Raw genomic sequence first — 12,188 nt, forward strand, 5'->3', positions numbered from 1 at the left:
TGAATGAGTGAGTGAGTGCCAGTGAGTACCTACTCTGGAAGTAGGGATGTACGGCTGTTGACGAATTATAGGTATGACATAAGTTGCTAGAAAAGGATAAAAGGAATGCTGTACATCCGCCAACCGCGCCTGTGGTCGCTGTCAACGTGAGTAAAGTGGTTAAGTGCCTTCCTTTTGCGACGCTTGCAGCCCAGCAGTTCGTCTAACACGAGCCACCGAGCGAATGGCCATTTAGCTGCCAGCCAGTTACTCGCCAGCCCGCTAAGGGACCAAAGTTTTTGTTAGCGTATGCCATGAGCCAACGCGTGGGACGCCAGAAGCGACAGGAAGTCGGTTCGTAGGAGTGACGGCTATGACAGTTGGAGATAAACCACGCCTTCCACGCTAAGCTACCCACGATTACCGTAGCTCCGTGGCGTGGCAGTGACAACTTGTTAGTTAGTGCGTGCGAGAGAGAGAGAGAGGGACAGCCGACAAGCTTCACTCTGCAGCGGCGGCGTAGCGGAGAGAAGGAAAATGAGGGCGGCGCAGGGCTTGACAGCGCAGAAAATGGCACAGGCCGGGAAGACCCTTCCAACGTGGCTAGCGGTAAACGACGCAGATTGAGGTGTCCCCGCGTCTCACACGTCCCTTCTTTTTCTTTCGCTTCTCTTAGCTGATTAACTGAGGTAATTGGGGCACTCTCTCTTATGTATAGTCATGGTAGCTGGACGAGTGAGCAATGTGCATTCAGGCCGCGAACAGAAGGCGGGGACACAGGCGTCATCGGCTGCATTGCATTGACTGCAGCACCTGCCCGCCCTCATTCTCCCGCATTTCATCTCACCCCCCTTGGTCGCTCACACCCAATTCATGTGTTATCAGATTGTCTACAGATAAAATGTAATGCAATTGACTGGTGGTGTGTGATGGATTCAGTCGAGACATTGTACTCATCTCATAACTTTCACTCTGTACAGTCTGCATACCTATGAAGAATTCTCCAGTAAACTCTGCAAAAGCTACCTTGTATGAACAATCGAGCAAAGTAAAAGACCTCGGCCAGCATCATCGCTCACTTCAGTCACCTACTGGGTACTCCGTACAGGTCATCCCGTCCCATCCCTCGTCTTCTCCGCGGGTCCCCCGTCCGTCCCAGTACCTCCCCGGTCACGACTCACCCCAATTCTCTCTCATGCCACGCCCTCTCACTCTCACTCTCACTCGCACTCTCAGTGAAAAAGGCTTGAAGCTACCGGAGTACATGCCCGTTGTACCCACGGTAACCTTACTACGCCTTCCACGCCTTCCCTCCTCCAATCCCGCATCCCAATCGTCACCCCCCCCGTCCCATTTCCCGTGCCTTGGTCACTTCATCGTCCTCCCGTCCTGCTGGCTGCATCCAGTCACCACCTTATTCTACCTTGCCTTGGGTTCTACCCGTCGCTGTCGCTGTCTCCTGTTGCTTGTTGCTGGCTACAGTTCCTGTTGGCCCGGTTCTTCAGTCCATACGGATACAGCCACTGCATTGCTGTGGACAACCCTCCCATATCTCTCTCTCTCGCCCACCTCTGCTATACTACGACCCAGACTCGCCTTGTCTTCGTCACATCATCAGTCATCCGTCCGTTGCTTCTACTTTGCATTTGATATTCCCCTCCAAGCCAGAAAAGCTTCGTCATCCGCGACGTGCTTTGCGACCACTCAGCTTATCCTCTGCGAACCGTAACTCCAATCATCCTCACTCACCCATTTGCCGTCGTCCTGCGACTCCGCGGCTACCTACAAAGTTGTACCTCGTCGACTTCTGGGGTGGTGTTCTCTCTCGACCAATACCATTCTCGCTGCCCCCGACCGCTTTCTTCCGCTTGGCAGGCCTGTGACTTATTCGGCCCCATAGTCACCGATTGCTACAAGTGGCCTGGCCCAACTCTACTCCTCCTCGCATCCCGTCGACCGAGTTGAGTTTATCTCGACTTTCGAGCCCGCGACCGCAAAATTTCGCGGCGAGCTACCATCCATTACCGACATCGCACCCTCTCCCGCCCGTCACCGACATCGCCAACTCTACAGCAGCGCCGTCGCTCCCCCTGCTGCCATCATTGCGGAGCCCTCGACCCCCTGCCGGCGGTAAACCCGCACCCGTTCCCCGTCGACGCGACCGACCCCATCGCCCGACTTCGACATCCACCGCCGTCCTCGACGACGACACACGACCCCGACTTCGACGCCCAACATGCCAACTCCATCCTCCAACCCTCCTCCCGATCCTCATTCGCCCCGATCACACAGCTTCTCGACATGTCCTGAAGACAGCAGCTCAAGATCTCCACAACGCAGCTGGCGGCCGCCCACCGATGCAAATCAGGCCCCTCCCCAGATGGATCCCCATCACGACGACCCCATGGACGACGACTCGTCACCCGCCCCCGTCAGCGCTCCAATGCCACAAGCCGAGGGCATGAGCACAGAGGTCATACTCGACGACGAGCCCACATCTGCCGTCTCATCCTCAAGATCCACTACCATGTCGCCGAGGCCGCAGTCGGGCGACACCGCCAACTCGTCACCGGCGGCCGATATGGAGTCTTTCAAGCATGCCGAGTCTGACGAAGAGGCCCACATGGCCGGTAACAGACAAAGGACGACACGGCCAGATGGCGCGAGGCGGCACGATCCCAGGCTATCGCCGACTTCGGTCCAACACGAAGACAGCAAGGGCATGGAACTTGATGTCGACGATGTGTGGGAAGAGGAGCTCATGGCGCCGTCCATGGGTTCTGACTTTTCCAACATGCGGGTACGTGCCCAAACGATGCAGCCTAGCGCGCCAGTGACTAACAAAACGCATCGGCAGATTATTCCATCCACGGCATCTTCATATCTTCGCCCAGGGAGCAAGTTCCACGGAACGCAACAATCTGAGCGGCAGGTATATGATGTGCAGGTCGAAATCAAGCACGTCGATCTTCGGGAGTCGTTTTTATGCGGCTACCTGCGAATCCAAGGTACGCAACAACTAGCTTCCCCGCTCATCGTGTAACCCGTTGCTAAACTCTGTGTCTGCAGGCCTCACCGAGGACCACCCCACATTGACGACATACTTTGAGGGCGAAATCATTGGCACCAAATACAGCTTCATCACCGGCCACGAGAGCTGGGGCGCCACGGACAAGATCGATCTCAGCCATTGGGGCAAGTTCAACGCCTTCCGCCCTCTCCAGAAGCAGGCGCGCAAGGGCCCAGTGGTGATCCGTGATGTTGCGCAGAGGGAGAACATTTTCATGCGTTGGAAGGAGCATTTCCTCGTCCCCGACCACCGCGTACGCACGATTTCCGGAGCCAGCTTTGAGGGCTTCTACTATATCTGCTTCAACCAGGTCAAGGGTGAAGTGAGTGGAATCTACTTTCACTCGAAAAGCGAAAAGTACGTGCCGACAATGCCCTCCCACAACCTTTTTTGATTTAGTTGTTTAGCTAACAATTTTTGCCAGGTTTCAGCAGCTTGAGCTCAAGCACGTGGAGGATAGGGGCTGCTTCGGCGCCATGGAATTCAGATGAGATCAGACACCAGATCAAGGAAAGAAGGGAAGAGGGAGGTGGGAAAGGGTGCAGGAGGCACGAGCGCGACGCCCGACTCTATTCGGTGTGTGCGTGCGCGAGCGCCTGCAGACTGCGGGAGTATGTCTGGCTGGACGCACGCATGTCTTATTCGTGTTGTCTTTTTTTTTGTGCAAATGATATCAAATGACGATGCCATGGTACGCCTTGGGTATGAGGATGGACATATTCCAAGGCCAAGCGATTTAAGGGAGGGGGGGGATCACGACACGTACAGAAGAAAGAGAAACGCATGGTATTATCATTATTATTTCTTATCGGGCAAACGGTCATGGCATCATCAAAGAAGGAGGCTGGGTATTTGCTGTACATGTCTTTTTTCTCTTGGTTTCTTCTTCTTCTATCAGGCTTCTTCTTTTTCAAACTTTGTGAAGTAACCCCGTCGGAAGGGGTTCAACTCATCTGCTGTTGTTCCTGCTACGAATGTGCGTTTGTAGGCTGCCAGCCTTTCCGGGTCTACCTGGTTGTCGGGGATGCGCCGGTATGTGATGAGTCGACGGGACCCTATTCGGGATTCAGCATGACTGTGGTAGCCTGGGATGGGAACGATGACTATGGATGGAGGGATGGAGCTCGAGTAGGCAGGTATTTAACGATGGAAAACAACTCACATTTGTTGAACGGTTGTACGCATGTGACGACAATGTCGAGGCGTGGGTGTTGCGGTGTGGGGATCTCCTGGTCCTCGTCGTTGGCGGTTGGCATCCAGAAGGAGAGGCGGCCGCCGTCAACGAGGGTCTCGGAGGCGAATTCGAGGATGTCGTCGAGCATGGCGAGGAAGCTGTATGGTTTCTTGGGGGCGATGAAGTCTCCCGACCTGGTGTTGTCAGCATTATTGATTCCTCGTCCATCATGGTAAGACGGCAAAGGGTGAAAGCAGGCAAATTGAGGAAAAGGGGTCACCAACTTATACCGCTGTTTTCCTGCCTCGACAACCCACGGCGTCTTCTCCGGATCGCGACACCCCAATACCCTCAACCCTTCTCTTACACCATACGGCGGATCACACACAATACCATCAAGCCACCTCACCCTCCTCACCGGTGAGTTGGTCAAATCTGCCGTCCAGAACTCGCCAACACGCTCCGAAAGCCCATATTGCGCGAAGTTGCCCTTCACGCTCTTCTCCCCTCCGCTCCCACGAATCGCCCGCCCGTCAATATCGCTCCCGAACCCAAGCGCTCCAAAATGCGCACAAGCAACGGGGAACGACCCCGTCCCGACAAACGGGTCGTAAAATAGCTTCCCGGGCGCCGCGTGCGCGAGGTTGGCTGTCACCAGCGCGAGCTCCGAGTCCATTGACGTGGTACTGATGTACCCCCGTTTCTTTAGATCATATTTCAGGGAAAGAGAGCGTGCGCCCGTGGCGAGGAAGCGGGCCAGGTGGACGCGTTTGGGTCCCTCTGTGCCGCGGAGGTCCCAGTCTTCGAAAATTGTGAGGTGCAGCTCGGGGGTCTTGAGGTCGATTGCGCCGTGGAGGGGGAGGTATTTGTATCCGTTTATGAGGGAGACGAAGGAGGCGTGGGGGCGGGAGGATTGGTATGTGTCTAGGGAGAATTTAAAGGTTGAGGAGCCGACGGCGGACCAGTCGAAGGTTGTTGGTGACGGGGAGGCGAGTTGGGATTTGAGGATGGGGTGGACGGCGTCGTGAGTTGGGGCTGAGGCGAGGAGGAGGTGGATGGATTGGGTTAGGAGGGAGCGGGCTACGAGGCGGGGGGCGAGGTCGATTGAGGGGAGGGTGATGATGCAGAAGGGAGACTAGTTGATGTTAGCATTTGCTTGTGAGATGTTGGGTGAGGTGAGAGATGAGTGTTGGATTGGGGGTCTTGTGGTGTTGGTGGTGAGGCTCTCATCAGGGGCAGGTTATGGTGAGAGACGCCATATCTGGTGAGTTGAGAGATGAGGGTAAAGTATGAGCAAAACGACATATGATGAGCTTATGCAGATTACAACGTTGTGTGTAATTTCTCATTGTGCATGAGCCAAGAATCGTGTTGAATAATTGTGAAAACAGATGAAGTTGCCATGTATGCCATATAAAACTGGTAGATTTCAAGACTCACATCTAGGCTGTACTCCACAACCTTCATGTCGATGCCCTCCAAATCGGCGAGAGCCTGCAGCTCAGGGAGCCGAAAGGACTCGTGGGCCTGGGAGAAGCGGACGAGGAACTCCATTACGAAGATGACTTTGGCGTCCTAGATGGTGATCTGATCGAGGGTGTCTTGGGGTCCTCTCTCATGAGACTCAGGTCGACTGGGTGAGTGAGGAGGGGCAGCCTGTTGGAAAATCCTGGCGCAAGCGCGGGGTGAAAAATGCCCCTCGTTTTTTTTTTTATTCTCTTGCGCTTCGGAGGCTTATTGGCGACTGTGTTTGGTATTAGCACTGGCACAACTCAGAGAAAGAAGAAAGAAACAAGCAGTCTTGCTACTCATAGATCTGAGAGGTCTTGGATTACCCTGTAGGCATGTCAAGAGTTCCCTTTTCTTCTGGTGCTGTTTGGAAGAAACGTTTGCGCAGTGCCTCTCATCCCGCTGACTCGAAAAGATGGTATTTTCTGGGCGCAGAGTCACTCGGATGCGCACACGCCCTCTTGAACCAATCATCAGCGATCAGAGATAATTGAGTGGATCTCGAGTGTGCTCTATCGACGCCTACCGTGGACACAAGAAGACCGCTCCAATATGCAATTCTCGAATCCGCGGTCAAGCTCTCGTCTCACTCACTCAATATCACGACCAACTTACACGCCCTGATCATTGGTGCCAACTTCAACGCAAATCAACCAAGCTCAACCAACTTGGTAACAGTGCTTCTCCAGGGAAAATGCTCTCATTCCCGACGCCTAGCGTCTACCAATCGCCAAAATGTTTCGTCACATACGGCACCATGCCTCACATTGAGCCCAAGCAGCTGCCGACAAAGGGGAAGCCGTGGGCGCCTATCCTGGGACAAGGATTCAACTACAAGGTTTGTATTTTTGAACCATTGAACCCGGAACCTTGACAAACCTCCTCTATGACTAGACCTTTAACTAACATTTCAAAAGGTTGACCTCGTCCTACCGCAAGAGTGCTTCGAGCTAGTCCGCCAGAAGCTCGTCGAAGAGCTCCCAGCACCGACGTTCCACCGCGTCATCATGACCCTCGGTCAGATTCTGGACGGCGGATTCTTTAATGAGTACATTAAGAGAGGTAGATACAACTTCATCGCAGAGTGTGATGTCGCGTGGGTACTGATTCTATGTAGGCAACATCCTCATGCTCTCGGAGGGTCGGACAAACGTTGAAAATGTATTCTCGCTTCGCGAGGGCCTGTTGACCATGTACCTCGACAAGGAAACGTACGAGCGTGCCGGTCTTGTTGGAAAACCTCACGGTGTCAAGGGGAAGAGGGGCTTGAAGCCGCGATGGGGTGAGCAAGATGAACATTTCACATTGCAGCACGGCACTTTTCGAAACTAACGACCTTCAAGTTGTGAGCTACCAGTTGCGAGACCCGTCCATGTTCCCTGGCAAAAAGGGCTTCGACAGGTTGGTGTACGCTTGCAAGAATGTTCTCAACACGCCCATGACGTGGCTATTCTGCAACGCGGCGACCACTAGTAAGTTATTCACCCAAGCTTATCCTGTCTCTGGTGCCTACTCTGACATAAATCTCCTCAGCACCATCACCAGATCCGCTGGACCAATATTTTCCAGCAAGATACACGTGCGAGCCATCCTTCGCACCCGACTTCCAGGTCCAGACACCACCGCTATCACTACCCTTGGATATCATCCAAAACGGCGACAGACCGGGCCTCGAAGACTTTGCGACAGAGACGTACGAGTGGCTATCTCTCATCCGTCTGCAGAGCCCCCGCGTCAAGGCAGGGGACACCATCGACCCGTACCTCTCACGCTACCAGGTCCCCGGGGACCCGGACACGCCGTCACACGCAAACGTGTGTAAGATCTCGTGGCAAGGCTTCTTCGCCTCGCACTGGGTGCGCGGCGTCCTCATCAACGCCCTCGTCGCCTTGCCGTCACGCACCTGGTTCTCGCTAAGCGCGACGTCCTTTCCAAAGGGCATGACGGGCGACAGCACCGAAGTCGCATTCTTCCGGCCGCCCGAATCGCTTGGCCATTACCTATTTTGGGAAGTCAAAGGTGATGAATAGCCAGTTATTAAACCTAAACAGAATGCTTTTCTTCTCTCTTCAACTTCTTTTTAACCTTGCTTCTGACGTACACTGCGCTCATCACCCAGGTCCTGACCGAGGACGGCATCCTCGACGAGGCGGCGTAGCTCGGCTTGGCCCGTGGCGGTGTGGAAGTCCTCCCTCTCGGCCAGCTGCTCTATCCGGCGCTTGAACTCGGGGTCGACTTCAGCAGGAACTTCCTCGGCTTGGTCCATGGTGCCGAGCGTCACGGCGAGACCTTCAGGGACGGGCGGCATGTCGATGGGCGGGGCAGCGGTATCGGTGGTGGCGGCGGTGGTGGTAGAAGTAGGAGCGGCAGCTTTAGCAGCAGCGGCGGCAGAGGCGCTTCTCTGTGTCTCGATGCCCTGCAGGTACTCGGCGATTTCGGGGTAGTCTCCCTCGCCCTCAATCTTTTGGCTGGCGGTGATGCCGTCGGCGCCCTTGGCGTTGATGTCGGCACCAAGCTCTTCAACCAGGCACTTGGCAGCAGCAACGGTCTCGACGACAAAGAGCGCAGTCTCCTCGTCTTCGTCCTTGATGTCGACGTTGACGTTGAATTCGCGGATCAGGGCGCGGAGGAGCTCGAGGTGGTTGTAGCTCGCTGCGGCGTGCACGAGGGAGTAGCCGTGCTCATCCTGGCCGGAGGCGATGGCGGGGTTCTCGCGGAGGAGGGTAAGCAGGGCGTCCGGGTTGTCGGCGGCTAAGAGGTAGGGATTGGGAGCCATGGTCGGTTTGGCCAAAGGTATTAGCTTGGAAATAAAACTAGCAGGAAAACTCTTGGGTCGGGAAATTTGAGGCCAAATTGGTTTTCGTCCAACAATGTTGCTGTCTTTGCTTGTTGGAAAATTTCTGCCGGATGAGGGGAGCTCCCGGCGTGACGCACACAATGGAAAGTTCATTGACCCCTCCAAAGATGGTCCTTACCGCCTACCTAGACTGGATGAGGTAAGCTGCCGTGGTCGGGTGTTGGTGGGGGTTGGAGGCCCTGGGACTTTGGCCCTTTGGGAGCTGTGCTGTGCCCCTCCAAGCCCCAGTGCCCCCCCGAAGAATCCCACGACGTTGGTGGCGCTTATCCATCGCGCCTGCCCAATGGGCCACCGTACCCCAATGTGGAAAGCGCAAGGCACACCAGGTAACCTAAGGAAGGCACAAACCACCACGCCATTTCCTGTCGATTGGCCTCCTTCCCCCGGCGTGACTACCGACGTCTTCTGAGAGTTCAACTTGCAGTGCTTTGAGGACTCTGTTTCTCTACTTCTCTGCTTCTCTTAGGTTGCCTCCCTCTCGATTTCTTTCAAGGTGTGACTTAGCCACACGCCAATATTTTGAGCTGAGGCCGCTTGATCGAGACCCCCCAGGTTGGAACTTTCTCTCGTCCGTTGCCCAAACGAGGCAGTTAACAGTGACTCACCTCCTGTACTGCGTTTGCTGCGGTCTGTAGCTACTCGACCTAAGGTACCTCAGTGTCTACTTTTCAAGGTTGTTAGTCAAGGATTAGGCTTACATCCTATTCTCAAGTACTACAAAACAAACGAATATCTCACCCTCCCAGGCCGAACGGTCAAGTGAGATCATCTTCACACAACTTGTCTCTTGTCCTTTTTCAACAGAGAAAGGGACAGCACAAGCGTCGTTCCTTGTCGTCTTTTCCATGTTCATTGCCCGAAGGGCACTTTTCTTCGCTTCTAGACAATCCCCCCTCACTTTCAACAAACCCTTAATCACAACAATGGCGACAGCAAACGCGATGAATGCCGAGGCAGTCATGCCCAAGGTCCCCTATGTTGCCCAGGACGCCGGAAAGGTCTCAGAGATGGTTCACGCCCTAAACGACGCAAAGGCCTACAACAAGTTTGCAAAGTCAAAGGGCGGTGGCTTCTCCTGCAAGAAGACGTCTTTCGACGTCAAGAACTCCCAGGATGGTGTTACTGTCGACTCCTGGAAAATGCAGGAATGGGACTACAAGAAGAGAGGCCTGCCCACCTACGCCAGAGGTCTCTTCACAGCAAGAAACTGCCGAAACGAGCATGAGATTGTGACGCGAGGCTACGACAAGTTCTTCAACGTCGGCGAGGTCAATGAGACAAAGTGGGAAAACATCATCCCGAGAACAAAGGGCCCCTACGAGCTCACCCTCAAGGAGAACGGCTGCATCATCTTCATTTCCGGCTTGGAGGATGGTACGCTGCTGGTATGCAGCAAGCACTCTACAGGTGATAGGGCCGACGCCGAGCTTAGCCATGCTACTGCCGGAGAGCGCATGATTGAGAAGCAGCTCGCTGCCCTGGGAAAGACAAAAGAGGACTTGGCCAGGGAGCTCCGGGACCGGAATGCCACTGCTGTGGCCGAACTCTGCGACGACTCCTTTGAGGAGCACATCCTCGAGTACGGTCCGGACAAAGCCGGCCTCTACATCCACGGCATCAACTTGAATCTCCCCGAGTTTGCCACCTACCCCAGCGCCCTCGTTCAGAGTTTCGGCAACGACTGGGGCTTCAAGAATGTCGGCTTGATCGTCATGGACGATGTCAACGAGGTCAAGAAGTTTCTCGAGGAGGTGGCAGAGACGGGCGCCTACGGCGACCGCGACGTTGAGGGATTCGTAATCCGCTGCAAGGAGAGTCACAACCCGGAGTCTGTTCCCTACCGCGACTGGTTCTTCAAGTACAAGTTTGAGGAGCCCTATCTGATGTACCGCCAGTGGCGCGAGTGCACAAAAGCAATGATCTCCGGAAAGCCGCCCCGCTACAAGAAGCACATCAAGATCACCGAGGAGTACCTCCTTTACGCCCGCCGGCGCCTTCAGGCCGACCCCAAGCTCGCCCAGCTCTACCAGCAAAACCACGGGATCATCGCTCTCCGCAACGACTTCCTCGCCTACAAGAACATGAAGGGCTCCGACGCCGCTAATCTCGAGCTCGAGGATGGACCCAACAACGTCAACGCAGATGTCACCGGAGACGTGATCCTGTGCCCCATTGCCACCATCGGCTGCGGCAAGACTACTATCGCCGTCGCCCTACAGCAGCTATTCAACTGGGGCCACGTGCAGAACGACAATATCTCAGGCAAGGGCCGGCCGCCTCGCTTCACAAAGGCCATTCTCGACCTCCTCAAAGATCATCCCGTCGTTATCGGCGACCGCAACAATGCCCAGAAGCATGAGCGCAAGCAGATCATCACCGATGTAAAGGTCCAGCACCAGACGGCCCGCCTTGTGGCTCTCTACTTCGCCCACGACAACTCCAACGTCGACGAGGTCCGGCGTATCACCCAGGAGCGTGTCATTGCCCGCGGCGATAACCACCAGACCATCCACGCCGCCACCGACGCGTCAAAGTTCCTCGGCGTCATGGAAGGCTTCATCAGCCGCTTCGAGCCGTTGACCGCCTTCTCTCCACCCGACGATGGCTTCGACAACGTCATCAACCTCGACCCCACCGCCGGCAGCCGCGAGAACCTCGAGAAGGTCATCACCGAGCTACACCGCATGTACCCTAACCTCGTCTCCGAGGTCCCCTCCGCCGAGCAGCTCGACAAAGCCATCCAGTCCGCCTTTATTGAGTACAAGCCCGAGTTCAAGCACAACATTCCGGACCGCGGTCCCCGCAAGGACAAGCAGGGCCAGCAGCAACAGGCGGGTCCCAAGCCGAAGAAGAAGAAGCCTCTTGAGTACATGTCCGTCGAGGTGCAGTCCCAGGAAGTCCGCGGCGTCCTCGACGGCGCCTTCAACAAGGTTGACGCCTCCACCTCCCGCTTCTACAAGCAGCTTCACCAGACCCGCCGCGTCCAGCCCAAATTTCACGTCACGCTCATGCACCGCGCCAGTTCAAAGGACAACGCGGAGCTGTGGTCAAAGTACCTCGCCCTATTCGCCGAGGCGGAAAAGGAAAATGGTACCCAGGACCAGGCCAACATCCGCCCCTTGGGCGAGTGCTCCGTCGAGCTCGAGCGGGTAAGCAGAACCCTTTCTGATTTTCCATCTACAGACTGACTGACTCTCGTATAGGTGGTCTTTGACGACCGCGTCATGGCCATGGTCGTCCGCCTAGTCGACCCGACAGGCCAGTGGAAGTGCACAAACAACGTCGCCCACATCACCGTCGGCACCCGCGACGACGCCGTCAAGCCAAAGGAGAGCAACGACCTCCTCGCCCGCTGGCTGGACAAGGGCACCGGCGGCGAGACGGGGATCCAGGAAGTCGTCTTTGATAACAAGCCCAACCTGGAGGGAGTCGTCCGGGGCGTTCTCTCAAGGTAATGCGGGTATGACAACATTTGGAGGTGAGATTTGGTGGCTTTGTGAGAGTTCGCATTGCGAAGAGGCGTACCCAAAAAAAGAAAGGGCAAATGGAGAGGATTCGTGAGAAGTTCTTTTAAATACCAAAAGTTTCAGTCTTGACCG

At 55.4% G+C, this 12,188-nt stretch overlaps 5 protein-coding genes across 5 annotated transcripts; 3 read left to right on the forward strand and 2 right to left on the reverse strand.

Moving 5' to 3' along the window:
• Positions 1 to 2,215: 2,215 nt before the first annotated feature.
• On the forward strand, positions 2,216 to 3,540 carry CABS01_02595 (vacuolar import and degradation protein; the record flags this gene model as incomplete). The annotated part of the gene is made up of 4 exons (XM_060535973.1): positions 2,216 to 2,779; positions 2,837 to 2,987; positions 3,049 to 3,406; positions 3,474 to 3,540. The coding sequence occupies 4 exons, from the start codon at positions 2,216 to 2,218 to the stop codon at positions 3,538 to 3,540; spliced, it is 1,140 nt and encodes a 379-aa protein (XP_060393885.1).
• Positions 3,541 to 3,943: 403 nt separating this feature from the next.
• CABS01_02596 (uncharacterized protein) lies at positions 3,944 to 5,777 on the reverse strand (the record flags this gene model as incomplete). Its single annotated transcript, XM_060535974.1, has 4 exons — positions 3,944 to 4,104; positions 4,212 to 4,417; positions 4,508 to 5,358; positions 5,664 to 5,777. 4 exons carry the CDS (start codon positions 5,775 to 5,777, stop codon positions 3,944 to 3,946), a joined length of 1,332 nt encoding a protein of 443 aa, XP_060393886.1.
• Positions 5,778 to 6,426: 649 nt separating this feature from the next.
• CABS01_02597 (ribonuclease P 40kDa subunit) lies at positions 6,427 to 7,762 on the forward strand (the record flags this gene model as incomplete). The annotated part of the gene is made up of 5 exons (XM_060535975.1): positions 6,427 to 6,570; positions 6,650 to 6,794; positions 6,850 to 7,014; positions 7,076 to 7,204; positions 7,266 to 7,762. The coding sequence occupies 5 exons, from the start codon at positions 6,427 to 6,429 to the stop codon at positions 7,760 to 7,762; spliced, it is 1,080 nt and encodes a 359-aa protein (XP_060393887.1).
• A 50-nt stretch (positions 7,763 to 7,812) lies between these two features.
• On the reverse strand, positions 7,813 to 8,508 carry CABS01_02598 (ankyrin repeat protein; the record flags this gene model as incomplete). Its single annotated transcript, XM_060535976.1, has 1 exon — positions 7,813 to 8,508. One exon carries the CDS (start codon positions 8,506 to 8,508, stop codon positions 7,813 to 7,815), a length of 696 nt encoding a protein of 231 aa, XP_060393888.1.
• A 1,004-nt stretch (positions 8,509 to 9,512) lies between these two features.
• Positions 9,513 to 12,044, forward strand: CABS01_02599 (fungal tRNA ligase adenylyltransferase; the record flags this gene model as incomplete). The annotated part of the gene is made up of 2 exons (XM_060535977.1): positions 9,513 to 11,738; positions 11,793 to 12,044. The coding sequence occupies 2 exons, from the start codon at positions 9,513 to 9,515 to the stop codon at positions 12,042 to 12,044; spliced, it is 2,478 nt and encodes an 825-aa protein (XP_060393889.1).
• Positions 12,045 to 12,188: the final 144 nt, after the last annotated feature.

The sequence above is a fragment of the Colletotrichum abscissum genome (genome assembly GCF_030869225.1).
Source record: "Colletotrichum abscissum strain IMI 504890 chromosome Unknown Scaffold_5.1, whole genome shotgun sequence".
NCBI lineage: Eukaryota > Fungi > Ascomycota > Sordariomycetes > Glomerellales > Glomerellaceae > Colletotrichum > Colletotrichum abscissum.